General features: G+C 46.3%; 1 protein-coding gene across 3 annotated transcripts in view; it reads right to left on the bottom strand.

Annotated features, from left to right (window-relative positions):
- EXOC3 (exocyst complex component 3) overlaps positions 1–19,170 on the bottom strand; it is a 31,934-nt gene extending 12,764 nt beyond the window's left edge. For 2 of the 3 annotated variants that reach the window (XM_037062930.1, XM_037062928.1), the window contains exons 1-10: positions 18,631–18,707; positions 16,859–17,053; positions 14,884–15,103; positions 8,474–9,155; positions 6,254–6,371; positions 5,326–5,451; positions 4,193–4,293; positions 2,298–2,408; positions 2,069–2,219; positions 1,075–1,197 (exon numbers count right to left, since the gene is read on the bottom strand). In XM_037062930.1, coding sequence (XP_036918825.1) covers positions 1,075–1,197; positions 2,069–2,219; positions 2,298–2,408; positions 4,193–4,293; positions 5,326–5,451; positions 6,254–6,371; positions 8,474–9,155; positions 14,884–15,103; positions 16,859–17,002 — 1,776 coding nt within the window. In that variant the 5' untranslated portion in view covers positions 17,003–17,053; positions 18,631–18,707. Of the gene's footprint in view, positions 1–1,074; positions 1,198–2,068; positions 2,220–2,297; positions 2,409–4,192; positions 4,294–5,325; positions 5,452–6,253; positions 6,372–8,473; positions 9,156–14,883; positions 15,104–16,858; positions 17,054–18,630; positions 18,708–18,881 lie in introns of those variants that run through there. The other variant, XM_037062929.1, reaches the window with a different exon arrangement.
- Positions 19,171–19,408: the final 238 nt, after the last annotated feature.

Here is a 19,408-nt window from a genome sequence, read left to right as displayed (position 1 = left end):
TATCCCTGCAAGTATTACTTTTAATGGCTACAAGAATTTCTTTTAAAATCTGGAATTAGACACAGATGCCCACTGGCTGGATGTCCAGCACAGCAAGACATGGAGAAGACATAAAAGCTGTAAGGACCAGAAATGAACATACAATGTCAATATTCATGGATAAAACACCTGTCTGCCTAGAGACCTGGAAAGATGTGGAGACAAATCCTAGGGACAGTTTTACAAAGTGTCTGGATATGAGGTCAACATATCAAAACCATTTCATTTCTGTAAAAAATAAAGTTAGAAAGCCTGATTTTACAAATTAAACGTTTAAATTTATTCATTTTTGGGGGAGGGAAGGGAGGGAGAAAGAGATGGAGAGAAGCATAGATGTGTGAAAGAAACATTGATCAGTTGCCTCTCGAGTGCCCCCAACTTGGGACCTGGCCCACAACCCAGGCATGCGCCCTGACCAGGAATCAAACCAGCAGCCGTTTTGCTCCACAGGATGATGCCCAGTGTGCTCAGCCATGCCAGTCATGGCCAAATTAAACTTTTGATAACAACGATAACAAAAACTACACAAGGCTGGGTATACACGAAAATATGCCCCAGTCTTGGATGAGGACAGGGTGGCATTGTACGGTTAAGACTTGGAGGAGACTAAAGAGCAATTAATGCAGGAGCTCCCTGTTATCACGGGACCTCTGTGGAACGGAGGAAGTCCAGTAGCCAATGTGTCTTGATGGGTATGTGGACAGAGGACTGCCCTTTCTCCCCATCATCTCATCAGAGCCACAGCCACTGCCCCACCCCCCCCACGGGGGATCGGGTCTGTGGCCGTGTGTCAGTGTGGGTTTAGTGGGGTGTCAGGAGCAGTAAAGCCAGATGATGGTTTCAGTCTTCACTCAGAGACACCATCACCTCCACCTCTATCCTATCTTTAGACACTGATGTCTCCTGCCTTGGCTTAATAAAACCACCTCTGAACTTCCACTCAGAACTAATTTGACACTGAATTCTACACAATATGCCGTGTGGGCTCCAGCATGCTGGTGAGCTCACACCAGCAACTGTGCCCCAAGCTCTTACCTTTTTATATGGCTTTTTAATTTTGGCAAAATCATTGAAATAGTCTTCCACGGTGACACAGATGATGTCTACAGCATTCGATCCCAAGAGCCACTTTTTGGTCATCAGGTCACTGAGATGTGGCTAAAAAGCAGAGCACAGAAAACATCACTTTGATACTGAGATCCTGGCATCACGTCTGCCTGATGTACTGATGTGAGTGACAGCACCTGGTAATCACAAGCACTATTGGTGTGTGACCAGCAAGTGTGTACTTTAACCACACGGGACTCGGACCACACGCACCTATGAGGTATGCAGGTATCTATCTGTGTACACATTTCACCTTTAATGACTATATATAGTGTTGGACAAAAGTAGGTGTACAGTTGTGTGTGAAACATTTTATTCTTGCATTGTTATTTATTAATTACTGTCATTTTTATATAAAATTAACTTTTGCCTCACCCTGAATTTATCATACAAACATTCTGTAATTTACCCACCCTATTCTGATGGACATTTAAAAATTTTCACATTCTACAATTAAAAAAATGCTACAGTGATTTTGTACTCTTCTGGAGGTGAAACTCTTATAAGTGGAATTGTTCAAAAAGTATGCAAACTAAAACCTCAATTACCTGTTTCAAAACTGCCCTCCAAACACTGCACAATTCACATTCTGCACAGAACACAAGATCTTCTCTTTGCTCATGCCCTCGACAACACGTTTGCAATCCCTGCCGTCTTGATTAGTAACAAATAATAGTTTTATATTTGTATTTCTGTGCCATCAGGACCCTGCTAAGGAATGTAACGGCCTTCCTGCGACACGGTTCTAGGCTGTAACCCACTGGTGTTTACCGGGAGTCTCTATTCAGTCATGCAGCAGGACGAAAACTCAGACCTACACCACCCAGGGCGCACCATGCCACAGAAAGGCCACGGCGCCGCTACTACGACTGAGGAGGAAGGCAGGCGCACCCGGCTGGGGTGCACAGTCGGGGTGCCCCACCTCCAGGTCCAAGAAGACCTCCTCCAGCAGGCTGCCGCAGCCCTCCTTCGCGATGGCATCCAGAATCCCGTCCATGCTCGGCTGGCTCAGAGACATGCCTTCTTCCACTTCATTTTTTAAATACTTCTTCTTTAAACTGACTATGGACTCTCTGCAAAGGAAGAGTTGAGGCTCAGTGAGGCGGCTGAGTGTCCTCACATGCCTGCCTTGATCCCTAACAGTCACTTACTTGAAGGTCTGGCAGTTGTTGATGATGGCGATCATGTACTGGACATAGCAGTGAGGGTGCTGCCGGTTTCTCAGGTGCTCCTCCTTGTACAGCTGGGCTTCGTCTTTGTATCTGAGGACGCACAACCCACAGCAAACACTATCAGAGGACAACCTGCAGGTGTTTGCTGACATCACCCGTAATACATGGTTTACAGCACTAAAGCTTGACCAGATGAGTGTCTTTAACACAAAAAAAGAAAATGTGGATGCTCTGTACTAATAAAAGAACAGGAAAATTGGTCATTTTAAATGAATTATTAAAAATTAATTTCATATCAAGTCTTTGAAATAGGGTTCAGTATTGTGATTATACAAATATTCCGGAATATCTGATTGTGAGTCATTGAGAAAGTATTTTTTCTGACACAATTTGCCTAGAAATTTATAAAATGGGAACACAATCAAGTATTAGATACAATGTCCGTTTCTGAAACTCTCTCTGAAGAAATTGAATTAAAAATAAATGAGACTCTTTAGATGTCACAAAAACGAACAACTGAGAGGGCTACACATTTTATTTTTTAACTAATTATGGAGATCCTCAAAGATGTACAGGAGCAGAACAGTGCAACATGCTATAGATCTTAAAAAAGAACCAAAACGAAAATCGGCAACTAAAGGGAAATTATTCCGTATTCTACCTTTCTGTCCAAAGTGGGATTCAGGTAATCAAATGGCTGAGGAAACGGGAAAAGCTTCCTCTTTACAGAAGAACCCCACCTCGCTCCTCTATCAAAATGACTAATTCAGGCCAAGTCTCCCAGATGGATGGCCAGTGGGAACTCTGAGGGGCCTGACTGTTGGTGCTGAGCCACCAAAGCAGGATGGAATGGCACGCATCTCCTGACGTGCTGCCGTATGGAACACACATACCACCTGTGCAGGGTTCTTACAGAACAAGAACACGGGGAACCCCACAAGCTGTTAGAGACAACTTGTGGTTGTGGGCAGGTGGCAATCCGAGAGGTGGGCTGGAGGATGCTGGTTATTCTATGGGACAATGTGTACTCTCCAGAGGCCAGTGGCTTATAGAAGGGAAGGGACTCTTCTCCTGTGTCACAGACCTGAGAACCCAAAAAACCACATGTGATGTAGAATACGTAACTATAAAGAGATACATATGCGAACACTGGGAAAGCTCAAACACAAACTTGGTGTCCGATGGTCCCATGGAGTGACTGCGCAAGTTTTATGTGGGTTGGTAGCACTGGAGTTAGGGTAGAGAATGCAGGGAAATGCCTCAGTGTCTGGGATTTTCTTTAAGTTACTTCAGCAGAGAAAGAGAGCACGGGGGAGAAGGGAGGAGGGAGGGTGACTGCATGAGGCAAAAGGTGGCTTTAAATGAACAGCTTTTGAACCTGGATGATGGATAAAGTTTTTTATGTCATTCTTTCTACTTCTGCACAGGTTTAAAAATCTTCTTCATGAACAATTCCAAGGGAGGGAGGTGTCCTGGAGGTACAGTCCCTCTGAGCGCCCCGTCCAGGGCTGGCCCTGCTGGCTTGCCTCCCAGAGGTAGGAACCACCGCCCCCAGAGCTGTCCTCCCCGCCACAGAAGTTCAGACTACAGGAAGGACAGGCATCCCGGGAGAAGCTCTAACTCCAATCGGCGGGGTATGGACAACACTGTTGGGGTGTTGCAGATCAGATCTGGGTTCTCAGGGGCCTGGGGACACACTTTCAACGGGAGGTAACAAGGAAAGGCTGCCCTTCTATACAACAAAATAAGGTGACTACAGCCAACCGAGGCTTAAATTCTTTTTTAACATAAGGCATAGCAGGACCAACAGAGTTTTGCTTGTAATTTTTAAAAACACATATTTTCTAAATTAGTACAATGGCAAAAATACATACCTACTTAAGAAAGAATTCATTTGCTGAAGACACAAACCTAGTACCTTTGTTTTCAAATCTTCATTTATCTGAGCAGCAACTTGAAGATTCTGTTCAAACATCTAAAAACCAGAGAATGGATGATTTCTAACATCAGCTCATGGGAGCACAGGTTTCCACTTATATAAAACCCCATCTGCTAACTGGTAGTTAGGGTAGTCCAATTCAGAGAAAAAAAAAATGACACCATGTGAAAAACAAAGCTAAACAAACAGCTTTCTCTCAGGGTAGAAAAGCAAGTGAATCATTTCCTAGTCGCCTATAAACCGGCAGGTCTCCTTGAAGGGGAAGCTGGCAAGGAGATGGGGGCCCATGAGGTGACATGGGTGCTGCACAGTGATTACTGATGTGGATTTCTTAAGAATTAGGACATACATTGGAGCTGAGGGAAAGTGAACTTGAAAAGACAGAAGAGCCAGCAGGCAGAACTCACCCCAGGTTCTTGTTGCAAATGGGCTGTCATGATGTCAGAATAAATAAAGAATAAAAATAAAGAAAGGGTGAGGCCCAATCTGTGGCTAACTATGTGCTGCCTGGAGAAAAACAGCACCAGCACCCGCTTCTGCAGCAGAGTGCCATATGAATACTCCAACAGGGCGCAGCCACGCCACTGAAAAAAACTGCACAGGCCAAAAAAAAAAAAAAAAAAAAAAAGGAAGGGCACTGGGGGACACCAGCAGGTGGCCAGGCATTCAAAAGTGTATTATCTATGAGAATGCATGATTATTGTTAAAACCCAAGGGATTCTTCTCCAACTCCATCAGGTTAGACTCAATTCTGTGGCATTTATAAAGGCATTTACAATATCAGGATACTCCAAACAAGCAAACTCAAATCCGAACGTTACACTCAAATAACAAAGAATTCAGTTCTAGTTCAAGTGCAAAAGGATTAGGAAAACTAAAGTGACCCTGGACAGATCTACTTGGTAGGTACAACCTTCAATTTGCTCAGCTTCAGAGAGAGAAGGACCTGATGCACTAGGCAGGATTCTTTCTATCTTCACTATGAAATGAGGCGCTTTGCATTCATTTTTAAAACCCGCAGACCCTATTAACTACCCAGAAGTGAACCTCAGAATCCACAGATGGTACCTGGAAGACAATGGCTGGGAGTGTCGTCTGGTAGTACCCGTCTTGGTCGGCTTCAGGTTCAGTCTCTTTTATCCAGTCTTTCTTGTCTGTTTCTAGAGCTTTCCGCAGCCAGGCAATGATGTTTGACTAAGGAAGTTTGGCAGCAGAGGAAAGGAGAAAAGAATATGCCCTCTAAGCCAAGGATACACTGGTGCAGCTGCAGAAACCAAACACAGCACCCTGGGAACTCCTATTCCCAAACAAGGGGATGCCACAAAAGCCATTCCGATAGCCAACTCCATAGCCGCAGTGCCCGCCCCCCCAGCCTCCATGCTTTTGGTCAGGTTCATCAGAAGTACACGAAAGATCGAGACAGACCTGTCCGTGGAAGACCAGACACCAGTACCTTCACCTCATGTGCACAGAGCCACCACCCTGCTTCCACGGTGTGGAACTCCGCATGTCAGAACACTGTGTGGTGAGCAGGCAGGAAGCAGACCCTGGCTTTCTCATCTTACTTTGAGACTGCCTGGGGTCTGGGCAGCATTTGGTGCCCTAACTGCCACCCTCTCATCCCAGGCTCAATGCTAAGTGGCTGGCAGGCACCACCACACATCAGCAGGACCTCCTGGGGTCTTGTCAGCCTACTGGGGTCAGGATAGGCTCACTCCAGAGCCGGTTTCCGTACCTGCGGAATGTATATCCCAGACAATCTCCAGATCCAGGGCTAGAGATTGGGGTACTCCCCTCATCTAACTGGCAAACGTATGTTTCAAGACCCAATTTCCCAAAAAGAGAGCCTGTGTATCCTTAGGAGGCCAATGTCAAGGCAGGGTCTCACTCCCTTCTTTTGCCCACTGGCATTGGTTCCAGGTCGACATGCAAAGACCCGATGCAGCGTCTGGGCACTAGACGCAGACTGTTTGGGACCACATGCTGCTCTACTCACAGTAAGAGTTGACATGTACGTGTCCAGTAGCTCAGAGACCACATTTGGAGAAAGCAAAGGCTCCAGGCTGCTAACATCCACTTCTGGGGCCAGCTCCACGTTTCCCATCATCTCTGTGCTACAAAAAAAATCCAGGAATGAGAAAGATTAAGAACCAGGAAACAGACAGAAAATTCCCAGTTAAGTATTGCTATTTCTTTTTAGGAGGAGAGGCAGGGCCTTGGGCACTGGCTGAGGATCCCCTGTGCCCAATCACGTGGTACTGGAGGCCCCCTTAGGAAAGAAGCTCTGGGCTGGAGAGATCTGTTATATCCCGTGGAAGACCAGGGGCAAGTCGAAGGTGCTGAACAGATGTGTCTCATGAAACAGGAAAGTAATCTCTAGTGCAGAGAACATGTGACATCCATAATGAAACTCAAGTCAGCAAGGAAAATGTCACTGTATCCAGTCTACCATGCTTAAGAAGGCAGGGATATAGACTAAGTTTCAGAAAAGAAGTTTTCCCAAAAAACGGTTAATACCTGTGTATGTGTTTGGGTTCTTAAAGGTCAGAGGTTCAACTGCTCAGAAAATTCATATACCTTATGCTACATTCCTTTAAAATGTGTGTATGTGTTTATTTTTATCCTCATCTGAAGACATTTTTTTGGGAGAGTGAGAAAGAGAGGAAGCAAGAAGAGACACATCAATGTGAGACAGAAACATTAATTGATTGCTTTCTCATTTGCACCCCAACGGGGATTGAACCACAACCTGGGGTAAGTGCTATGACCAGGAATCGAACCTGTGACCTTTTGCTTTATAGGACAATGCTCCAACCAATTGAGCTACCTCAGCCAGAGCCGTAAATGTATATTTAAATGACACTACTCCACTCTCTATAGAAATCCAAGGTCCTCCTGAATAGAATGGCATTTCATACAATTATGCCAATGTTAAAAGACGATTTACTTAACCCCCCCCCCCGCAAGAACCTTAATCCAGCATGAAAATGTTTGCAGTACAAAAGCAGCTGAATTCTTCCCATGATAAAGTCTAATATGATGGAATGGGAAGACAACAGGAAGCTGCCCAAGACAGAAAAGTGCTTACAACGTACTGAGTGAAAAACAAAATCAACACACAGAACTCAGCATGTCACACAAACACGGGCCCCACGGTCAGATGGCTGGAGCACAGGCAAGGGCCCGGGGTCCAGATTTGAACCCTTGACTCGCTGGCTGTGTGAATGGGCACATTACTCCTGTGCCTCAGTTCCCTTCCGTACAAAGGGAAGACAATCATCCAGTGCCTTCCTCACGGGTAGCACGTATAGGCCAAGGCCGCACAGAGACAACTGCCACATGGGGCGACCGTGGCAGCCATGGGCTCCCAGGCTGTGTGACAGCCAGCACACAGGAAGCAACCAAAGCTGCGGCTGCAAGGATCATCATTAAAAAGGTGAGATGTTTCCTCTATCTTCATATTTTTCTGCACTGAAAATGTATACATTCTCTACTCTAAGCTGATACCAAAAACAAAACATCCCAAAACCTTACTGCTAGAACAAGAGACTTAATTTTTACACTCTAGTGACAAGACTAAAAAAAAGCAACTCCGATACAGTACTTAATACTGTTTCTATTAGCAAAACATTGCGTTTTTTCTCAGCCAGATGATGTTAAAGAATTTCATAGTATCCGACCACTGTCTCATCTTGTACCCTTTCACCCTTTTGTGAAGTGACAGAGCCCCAAGGCTGAAATGCAAAAAGGACAACTGAACTGACCACCATACTGGTGAGAGAAAAGAAAGCACATCTGGGGAAGGAGTGAAGGCATCTCCTCACCAACCACGGTGACTCTGAAGGACCTCCTGGGCCCATGCATCCTCATCTGTCCACTGAAACCACCTGTTTAGTGCCAGCTCAAGGAGAAAGCGGGTTAGTGTATAGCGACACTTAGTACCACAGGAAAGTCCAACCTGAACTGCTCAATGTGGACTAGATGTCAAGGGCGGAGGCACCCCCAAATATAAGAGCATTTACATGACCAGAGGCTGGGCTCTGACCTCAAGGACAAGCCCCCCCCCCCAGAAAGACAACTTTCACCAACCAGAAAATAATGCCTGGGGTGCTGAGCACCTGACTGGAGCAGAACAACAGCGGCTGTTTAGAGGAGGTCAGTATGTTTTTGTTAGTTTCTACACAAAAGAAGATACAAGAGGCAAAGTTAGTGTTACCTTGTATAGGTGTTTAAGACCCAAGTCAACAGGCTCACAATTTCATTGGCTTCTAGGTCTTCTGACGCAAGCTCCTGCATCCGTGTGGTCAGGGCCTGGTGGTACATGCTCAGGAGATTCCTGAAAATCTCATAATGGGGAGGGAAACACTGAACCATCAAGTTTTTGGCCACAGTGAGGTCATCTAGGACGTACTTCCTTATAATTTCTAAGTGGCGAACGAGCCACATCTTGTCGGACTCCCTGGTGTCTGCCTGCGTGCCCTCAATTCTGGTAGTTACAGTTCTGTCCAAGATGGCAAACATCTTCTCCTTCCAATTCTTGGGCCTCCCCGGAGGAACAAAGCCAGTTTGCTTTTTTCGATCAAGTATGCGCCTGTCAATCTTTTCTTCCCTTTCGATGATCCTGACAACTGACACCAGCAAGGTGGGGTCACGGCGGACGGTGACCAGCGACCTCTGCAGCACCATCCACAGCTGCTTGGCCAGCTCATCCGACAGCCCCTGTGTGCTCCCAAAGTAGCTGTGGATGAGGGTCATGTCCCGAGTGTTCCCACTGTCTATGCGGTACTGCTCATACATCAGACCGTCCCGGGAGCACTCCAAGTCCATCAGCTTCCGGTGGGCCTGCAGGAGCGCCCCTTGCTCTATGAGGTCCTGGGTTTCCCTCACGATCTCAGGCACTGGGGAAAAAGGCACAAGATGGCACGGTGAAAAACCACATAAGGCTGTGCAGGATTCTGGGAAGGTGGCAGAGGAGGAAGTACTCAGAATCCATCTACCTCCTATCTGGATAATTGTACTGACAATCTGTCTGATGTAACTATTATGGAACTCTAGAGTCTACTGAACTCTAGAGCCTTGCAACTTCCAAGGGAAGGCTCGGACAGGAAATTACAGTTAATTTGGGTCAATTTCAGCTCTCAGAACAACAGCAGCCACTGTCCCCCAGCTGCCACCATGGCTGCCACATGTTTCTAGAGCAACTTACATACACCTTGCAGGAGCCAGAGTATGCAAAAAGGGCCCTGACCTCCAAATACTGGGGACCTGTGCTCACTTGCTGATTGCTGTGTCTGATCACAGAGGTGCAGACACAAAGGTGGGTGCCACTGCTGCAAGCCCCTCCCCAACTAGGTGAAGAGACATCCAGAGGACTTACAGGACCAGTACCTTTACCTCTTTCACTTTTCTCTTTTTCCCTTTTGGAAGCCAGATATTTAAAGACTAGAGGCAACCTCATATAAAGGGAAATTTAGAAAGTGACTACACAGGCCCAGGGAAAGGCACAGGCTCAGAAAAGACTCGAGAACACCCGAAGCTCTCATCTCAGGCTGATCCCCAGCACAGACAGCCTATAACAGTAAAAAAAAATCAAAAACAATACACAAAAACCAGCATTCTTAGGGAAGAGGAGAATCTGGTTTTGAGTTACCTAATTATTAAATTCAAAAATCTCGTGTTAAACCAAAAGAACCAAGGCATACAACGATATAGGTGTAGGGACAATGGAGTTAGCCAGGCTCCGTCGCCCGATATCCAGGCAACTATGACTTAGCAGTGTCCACATACCCTAGAGTAGGGCCCACATGAGCAGAATTAAGCTCTGTTATACACCAGAAGGTCAGATATTGGCGCCTTGCCGGCTCTGTGCTCACTTAGTATCTAAGGGAGTGGGGACTCTCTGCGATGCTACTCCTGGCTTGTGGCACACGTGGATTGCCCCACCCCACAGCAAAGGCATGTTGAACATCCCTAAGGCTCCTCTATTTTCTACTGTCTGCCCGAGTCCCATGCGAACCTGCCTGGCTGGAACAGTAGCAGGACAATAGGGAAGTATGAAGGTTCAAAGTAAAAAATAAACCAACAGAAACTGTCCTTGAGAAAGACTAGATGGGAAATTTATTAAATAAAAGCTTTAAAATAAGCTTTAAATATGCAGCTCAAAGAACTAAAGGAAGACACAGAGAACATTAAGAAAATGACAAATGGACAAACTGGAAACATAAATCAAGACATAAAAAATTAAAAGAACCCCTGCCCCCCAATTTAGGAGCTAAAAATAATAATAACTGAAATAAAAATTTTACTTCAGGATTTCAAAGACAGATTTGAGCAGACATAAGAGGGAATCAGTAAACTTGAAAACTGTACAACAGAAATTATGTGCTATGAGAAACAGAAAGAAAAATAACTGAAGAAGAGTGAATGCAGTTGAAGGGACCTTGGGGACACCGTCAGGCAGACACGTGCACACCGCGGAAATGCCAGATGAAGACAAGGAGACAAAAGGGAAGAGGCAGTATTTGAATAACAGTAACAATTTTACCAAATTTGATGAAATACATCAGTAAAAATATCCAAAAGTTCAACAAACTCCAAGTAGAAAAAACTCAGATACCTATACTAAGACCTTTAAACTGCTGAAAGCCAAAGACAATGAGAGAATCTTGAAAGCAGCAAGGGAGAAGCAACTCATTACATACAAGAGATCATCAGTAAGATTGTAAGCAGATTTCTCATCAGACACTTTGGAGACAAAGGACAATAGGCTGGTATATTCGGTGTTAAAAAAAATTGTCACCAGCCCTGGCTGGTGTAGCTCAGTGGATTGATTGCGGGCCTGCGATCCACACGATCGTGGTTCAATTCCCAGTCAGGGCACATGCCTGGGTTGCAGGCCAGTTCCCAGCAGGGAACTCACGAGAGGCAACCATACATTGATACTTCTCTCCTTCTCTCCTTCCCTTCCCCTCTAAAGATAAATAAATAAAAATTTTAAAAAATTGTCACCCAAGAATCTTGTATCTGGCAAGACTGTATTTCAGAAGTGAAGGAGAAATTAAGACATACCCAGACAGACAAAAGCCGAGGGAGCACCTAACCACCAGGCCTGCCCCACCAGGATCGCTCCAGGGAGTTCTACAAGGTGAGGTGAAAGGACCCGGACACTAACTTGAAGCTGCATGGAGAAACAAGTATCTCGGTAAAGATAAACAGATGGGTAATTGTAAAAGCCACTACTTTTGTAAATGTGGTTTGTGACTTTACTTTTTACTCTACATAATTTAAGAGGCTAATACATTTAGAGAAAATAAAAATATTAGTCCGAAGCTAGGACTACTGTAACTTTGGTTTATAATTTTACATTTTGCTTTATACATAATTTGAGAAACTAATGCATTAAAAAAACTATCAGCCTATGTTTTTGGACACACAATATACAAATATGTAATTCTGTGACATCAGTAACTGAGAGGAGGTGAGGAGAGTTGCAGAGGTAGAGTTTTTATGTCACTGAAATCAAGCTTGCATAAGTTTAAAGTGTTGTAACTGGGATGTTAAATGTAATCCCATGGGAAGAACACAGAAAACAGTTATGCAATATACACAAAAGGAAAACAGAAAAGAATTAAAATGTTTGAATTAGAATTAAAATTAGAATTAAATTTCAAACTATAGTGGCACCTATACTAATACCAGACAAAATACTGAAATATTAAAAAATTACAAGAGAAAAAGAAAATAGTATATATGAATAAAAGCTTCAATCCAGCACGACTATACAATAATCATAAACATTTACACACCTAGTGAGAGACCACCAAATACTCATATATGAAGAAAAAACAAACAGAACTGAATGGAGAAACACAGTTCAATAACAATACTTGGAGACTTCAATATACCACTCACAACAATGGCTAGAAAAATCAGACAGAAGGTAAGAAAATAGAGGATTTAAGCAACACCATAAACCACCAGACTTAACAGACATATACAAAACAGGACACAAAAACTGCACATACATTTTTCTTAAGTGTACATGAGACATTTTCCAGGATAGACCATAGGTTAGACCACAAATTAAATCTCAGTGGAATTTAAAAGACAGGAATCATACAGTGTCTTTTGTGACCACAATGGATAAAATTAGCAACCTGTAACAGATGAAAATTCACAAGTTTGCAGAAATTAAACAACATACTCTTAATGGGTCGAGGGAACTATCACAAGGGAAATTAGAAAACACTTATGGACAAACGAAAATAATAACACATACCAAAACTTACAGGCTACAAAGAGAGCAGTGCTAAAGAAAAAGTGTGCAGCTATAAATACACTGAAAAAGAAGATTTCAAATCAACAACCTAACTTTACAACTTAAGGAACTACAAAAATAATATGCTAAACCTAAAGCTACTCTGAAGAAAGAAAATCATGATGATTAGTGCACAAATAAAAAACAGAGAACAAAAAATAGAGAATATCAACAAAACCAAAATGTGGTTCTGTGTAAAGGTCACAACTGACAAATCTCCAGTTAGATGGACTAAGGAAAAAAGAGAAAAGACTCACATTCTAAAATGAGAAATGAAAGGGGGACATTACTACCACAGAAATAAAGAGAAATAAAGAGAATGCCAGGAACAACTGTAGGCCAACACACTGGGTAGCCTAGATAAAATGGAACTTACTAGGAAGACACAACCTACCGAGACCAAATTGTGAAGAAACAGAAAATCTAAACAGGCCTCTGACGAGTCATGGGCTGACAGGACGGGCGACAGGGCACTATCACTTAATGGGTGTAGTTTCAGGGGATTTTCCTCCAGTTTTGAGGTATGACTGACATACTGCACTGTACGAAGACGTTTGGTTTATAAGATGAAGAGTTCTGAAGATGGATGGTGATGAGAGTAGCACAATATGAAAGTACTTAAAACCACAAAACTGTACACTTCAAATGGTGATGACAGTGCATTTATATTAAACATATTTTCATTTTCAAAAAGCGGGGGAAAACACTGTGTGCACAGTACTACTGAATTACAGGCGATGGGAAAAGTCTGGAGGGAGCCAAATAAGCACGGTGTCCTCCCAGGAAAAATCTACTCCTAACAAAAAAATATATATATATATGACATAGGCACACTTGTTCATCAAGGGAACAGAATTATTTTCAACTTCTGTGGATAAACATCTTCCAGTAAAGAAATGTTCCAGTCATTCGGCATTAGCTTTCCAAGGCGGAAGAAAATGCTGCCAGTCCACAGGCAAGTGTGAGAGGAGGAAATTCACTAGCAAGGCACCGGCTGACTGAAGGATATCCTGGCACGAGGACTTTGCTCCAGCTCCAGGCAGGCAGTCGGCAGTCATCGAGGCGAGCTGCGTCCTAGGCACCCACCGTGGAGTTGGGAGTGCTGCCAGGCCATTAATGGGGGACACAAGAAGTGACTCAGAGCATGGGCCCAGGAAGACAAACATGCGCGAAGCAATGGGGCCAGGTGCTCAACATGCTGCCATCAGACACAGGGGTGAGAACAGGACACAGATCACCAAGGTACCAGGTGGCAAAAACAAGGCCTCCTGTGGTACGGATTCACAGCGGTAGGTTGGTAGGAAGAACAGTGCTGGGTTACACTCAGGGGTCAGGTAGAGTTTATGGAAAGACAGAAAGAACTCACTGAGACCAGATATGAGATGAAGGCAGAGAAGTGATCAGATCAACCCCAGGATTCTTGCTGGGATGCTGGTGAACCTGATGAAGGCAAGGAGGCAAGGGGACAAGGGGAGGGGCAGGCTCTGGGGGGAGGGGCAGGCTCTGGGGGGAGGGGCAGCACATGGGGAGCTTCCGTCCCAGTATCATGTGAGCATCAGCTGTGCTGCACACAAGAGGGAGCCCACCTAGGTGACAGCTGACACTTCCCTGAATAGGCCCTGGAACACTTTCCCTACCATCATGGAGGTGCTGGGAGATTACTCTGGGAGGGTCCTTCCCATACCTTCCTGCCCGCAGACCATCCCCACCAGCCCCACAGCCTCCACCCAGTCTGGTTCCAAATAAGACTGAGACTCCAGAATGTGCTGCACACCTTCCCTCCAGGCCCGAGGCCTGTGCATACTCTTCCTCCTCCTGGGAACTGTTCCTCTCCTTAATCACCTCACCCTCTGATGATTACTCCCTGTCTGTCCTGTTCACAAGGCCATTTCTCTCACAGACCACAAGTTCCTTTCATGGGTGTGGCACATCTTTATTCTTCCGCACCTGGCAGAGCCCCAGCTGGTCTACTGATCTAACAATAGCCGCCCTACCACTGAGTGAACGCAGCTCACACAGCAGTGGGTCAGTTACCCACTCTGTCCTGACCAGCACAGAGCTACCAGCCTTTACTTGCTCAGTTGATCACTTCCACCCATGTTCAAAATAAGAGCTAACTGTGCAAGTAGAAATCACACCTACTGCTCACTCTGAAACAGGTCTACAAAACACACTGCACAGAAGCTGGACCAGCTCTGCATCACCCACAGAGCAAGGAAAACCAAGCAAGAGCCATGGGCATGCGCGCCAGCAGCACTCTGCCCTATGATGCCTGCATTGCCCACCTGCCCTGCTGTCAGCCCAGTTACCTGAGAAGATGTTCTTGAGGTTCTCCACGGCAGCAGCAAGCTGGCTATGCCGCACCACGGCATCCTTCACGTCCTTGAGGCTCTCGATGGTGTTAATGCTCTGTCTCCAGTCCTTGCTGACATCGCCCAAGGACCGCTGAATGTCCTTCACGTCGTTCAGTGCATTGTGGAGCTGGCTCAGGCCTGTGCGGACCCCGTCTAACTGAGACTGGATAGCTGCCTGGGGGAGACAGTGGGCAGTGGGCAGTGAGCAGTGCCGGGCAGCCACAAACACAGCTTCCCAAGAGAAATGCTATCTCAGCAGCAGGGAAGAGTCAATACCCAGAGAAAAGAGAGTAAAATTCAACAAGTACCCAACTGATTCCCAAGAGAACTTTTTTTTCATTGCTGCTTCGGGGAAAAAACACAATACTTTTTAAAGCTTTTTGAGAAAACCTCACAACATCCCTCATCTAGCCCTTCCCCCTGAAGGCAATGGATGACACTGTGGGTGCACCTCAGGTCCTGTGGCCACCCATTAAATGGTATCTTTAGAAGGAACCCCCCACTCCCCGTGATTTCCCAGGTGCCTCTCAGTTTCCTAACAGGCCTTATCTCAGTGCAGAAAACTGTCAGGACTTGCCCATCAGCTTTGGAGATAAGGGGTCTCCTGCCATTCAGCCTGAACCAGACTCCACTCAAGGGGAGCCAGCCCCACTGTGCAGAGCTGGTGCGTGTATGGTTCGGACTCATTCTGCGGGGCCCTGGCATGCCACCCAGTGAACTGTACACTCAGAAGGGACAGGGCAGGACAAAGGACACAGGCAGTGGGGAGGGAAAAGACTGGGTAGCACAAAAGAGGCCAGGAATACCTTTAATCCAGGAGTCTTAAATTGCATTTAGAAATAATTAACAAAAGACTGCACAAGGTTTCTAAGTCACTATTGATAATCCTTAGTTAATCCCACACGTTTCTAGAACAGATTAAAATTCTAACTAAAAATGCAGCAACTCCACACCTTAAAATTAATATGAAACTGCTGTTTACAATCCATCCATGGTTTGGGGATGCCTCCTTGGTACAAACAAATGGCCTCATTCTGTCTCACCAAGGCTGCCCTTACCTTACCTGGATACTAGTGTTTTCTGGTGGACAGCTGACCTCACTGCCATATCAGTGTGAGAATTAACTTCCCTCAAAGACAAATCCTCAACCAGGGGTGTCCAACCTGTGGCCCATGGGCCACATGCAGCCCAGGATGGCTATGAATGCAGTGCAACACAAAATCGTAAATTTACTTATATTTTTTGCTCATCAGTTTTCATTAGTGTTTGTGTATTTAATGTGTGGCCCAAGACAACTCTTCTTCTTCCAGTGAGGCCCAGAGATGCCAAAAGGTGGAATACCCCTGCAGCCATTCTGCTGCCTGTCACCAGGCAGCCCAGGGTTTTGAACATTTTTATAACGATAGTGAATGTGCATGTTTTAATGAAACCTCCCCTTTTCATATGAATTAAGTTGCAAGCCAATCCAAATCACGAAATATCTTGAAAAAAGTGATTTTCTTTCTTGCCCCACTTACACACCCAATACCTGTGTCTAACTCTCTTCCTCCCTCCTCTCCCAGGGCCAGCAGAATACCTGGCCCACAGTCAGCCTGTTACAGCACATGCTGAAGTGATCTACACAAAATATTCTCAGGATGCAATCTGTAGAAAAGCTTTGAAAAAGTTAAGTGGAAATTCCAGGTGTTTAAAAAGATTGTTCTCCTGGTGTTTTCAATATTCCCACAATCTTATTTATAAATCTACTGATGGGTAATATACTGCTGGAAGGAATGTACTAAGTAAAGGGAATGTTCCACTCTGCCGCTTCCCAGATCATCACTAGTCTAATTAGGAAAATTATAATAAGCTAAGAGCCTAGAACTCAAGATAAATGATTATGTCCCGCCTGGGGATTCAGCAGGTGCCTGTGGTCTCTCTGGCCGTATACCTTTAATCTAGCCTCCACGGAGGCCTTTTTCCGGGCCTCTCTTCTGCGATACTGCTCCACTTTGTCCAGCTGGTCCGGGCGCTGAAGCATCCCAGCAACCCTTTGGACTGCCGTTGCAACAGCCTCCCGGTCAGTCTCCTTCATGGTTAAAAAGCAGGTGGAATCTCGGAACCTGTCATACTAAAGTTACATACCCTGTGTGAACGGGGGAGAGTGAATAGGAGGGGAGGTTTGTTAGCAAGGTAGTAACATCAGATACACAACTCACCCCCCCACCCTGCCAATAGTCAGTTGTTCATAGTGGACTTATGAGAGCATTTGATTAATCCAGTAAACCTGAAAGAATGTTGGACTACGATCATCAACACTGTAATAGTAAATATAAAAGTTAAGAACTCAAACATGGAGAAAGTTCTACCCTTAGGGAGAGCAGAGGCATTCACAGGTATAAGATATCAACATATGGAAGATGTCTCTGTGTGGGCCCCCGACCACTCAGCACATCAGATGGCAGTCTCCAAGGCATTTCTCTTGCCCAGACAGGGCCCCCAGAGCTGTCATTTCCAGAGCTGTCACACCACCCCTTGGCCATGCCAGTGGGACAGCTATACCAGAACCACTCAGTGGGGACACAGAGGCACAGGGACAGTACACCTCACCACCCCAGGTGAAGCCTCAGCACACATCCTACAATACCCCTCAAGAATTACGACTGTCTGTAGCATCCAGATTTGTTTCCTACTACTTAACACAGCCAAGTAAACGAAGGTGAGAGGACAGAAGGCTTGGACACAGCATAAAGAGATGCTGCCAAACCAAGCAAACCTGCCTTCAACCCCAGCTCCACTAACATCCTGGTCATGGAGTCAAAAGGGAGAGTTGGTTTCTGGCAAATGAGAGGATCAAACAAGAATCGGTTCCCCTGGACTTCAGCCATCGAACTTCCATTTTCATGCATGTTTTCTGTACACAACTTCTCAAAGGTATGAAAAAGACCGACCCTCTCCCTAAAATTTCCATTCCCCATCTCCACATGCTTACAGAAAAACACTGAAATTCACGGAGGATTTTCTAAGTGTTAAATAAGTCCTCTGGCTTGTACATAATATGCTTTTTCTCTTTCAAGTGGAACTATATCGGAACCACTGTCTTTCTTTCTTTTCTGATTATGAAGTTATGGACACCAATGCAGAATATCTTAAGGCAACCCCGCCTTAAGTCCGCCATCCAGGGGCAGGCACTTCTGCCAGGGCTCCCGTTTTTCCTTTGCATTCCGAAGTTGATATCCACCTGCGTATATAACCCTGCATTTGCTTTGTTTCCTTGTTTCACTCTGACATGTTTCCAGCATTGACAGCGACATTAACACCTGTACGATTTTCACCTCGAGGCCGAGTGTTTCACATGGAGGGAGTCTCCAGCGGCCACAGGTGCGCGAAGCTTTCCACGCCTCGGGGATATGTGCGGCCTCAGCTGCGAATGCCGTTCTCGGGGACAGCCAAGCGCCCTCGAAACCCGACGGTCATCTCCTGACAGGGCCCCCAAACGAGGGACGACACCGCGCCCGCTCAGACGGAGCAGACGACGGACTGCGGCCCGAACACAACTAGGGTGACGGGACCGCGGAGGCTGCAGCCAGAGCTGCGCCACCCGCCTCCCGAGCCGCGCCCCGCCCGCCCGAGCTCGCGGTGGGACCGCGGCGGAGGCCGGCGACCACCGCCCGGGAACCTGCGTCCGCGTCTACCCGCGCCCCCTATCCGCGGCCCCCTCACCGTCAGTACTGCGGCGGCCCGCGGCCTGATCGGAATTGAGCGATCCGCGACTACTTCCGCTTCCGGCTGCACGACCGGAAAGGCGGGGCGGGCGGCTCCCCCAACCACCCGCTGCGCCTGACGGCTGTGGCTTCCAGGATCCTTGCTACCCTTACCTCTAGCGGGTTGACTTCTGGTGGATGGGGTCCTCCAGCCCTCTCCTATCAATGCACAGGCCGTCTCCCTCCCTCGGACCCGTCTTCCGGACTCACCGTGACCCGTGCTGTTGTCCTGCACGTCCTCCATAGCAGTTTTGTGTGTGTGTCCACCACGGCGTCCATCTCTGATGCTCCCTGTTCTTAGGCCACACTTGTCCACTAGGCAAGGTGCAGCAGGGGCCTTTCTCCAGACCAACGATTGGCACGTGGCGGATGTTTTGTAAATGAGCGTCACGTGTGACACCCGACACCCTCCGTGTCACTTGGCAGTTTCCTCGTGAGCTGTCCTCGTTGCACCCTGGAATCTGACTTGAACCAAGCCCGTCAGGGAGTACAAACAGATCAGAAAGGAGCAGCCCACCTGGGATTGGTGGTTGGGGAATGCCGGAATGCGAGGCCGTGGGCCGAGCCCGATTGTCGAGGAGGAAGTTACCTCGCTGGATAGGTGCGAGAGTCGCAGGGCGTGAGCTGGAAAGGAAGCTGGGGGAGAAGGGTCCATGCGTTTCTCCTTGAGGGAGAAACATGTACTAGTAAGGTTTCAGGCTTGTCTGTTGTAGTGGGAAGTACATTGCCTTAACTCG

This window comes from Sturnira hondurensis, unplaced genomic scaffold (assembly GCF_014824575.4).
Source record: "Sturnira hondurensis isolate 20B ecotype Veracruz unplaced genomic scaffold, ASM1482457v3 Scaffold0014384, whole genome shotgun sequence".
Classification (NCBI taxonomy): Eukaryota; Metazoa; Chordata; class Mammalia; order Chiroptera; family Phyllostomidae; genus Sturnira; species Sturnira hondurensis.
This window is presented reverse-complemented; position numbering and strand designations above follow the sequence as displayed.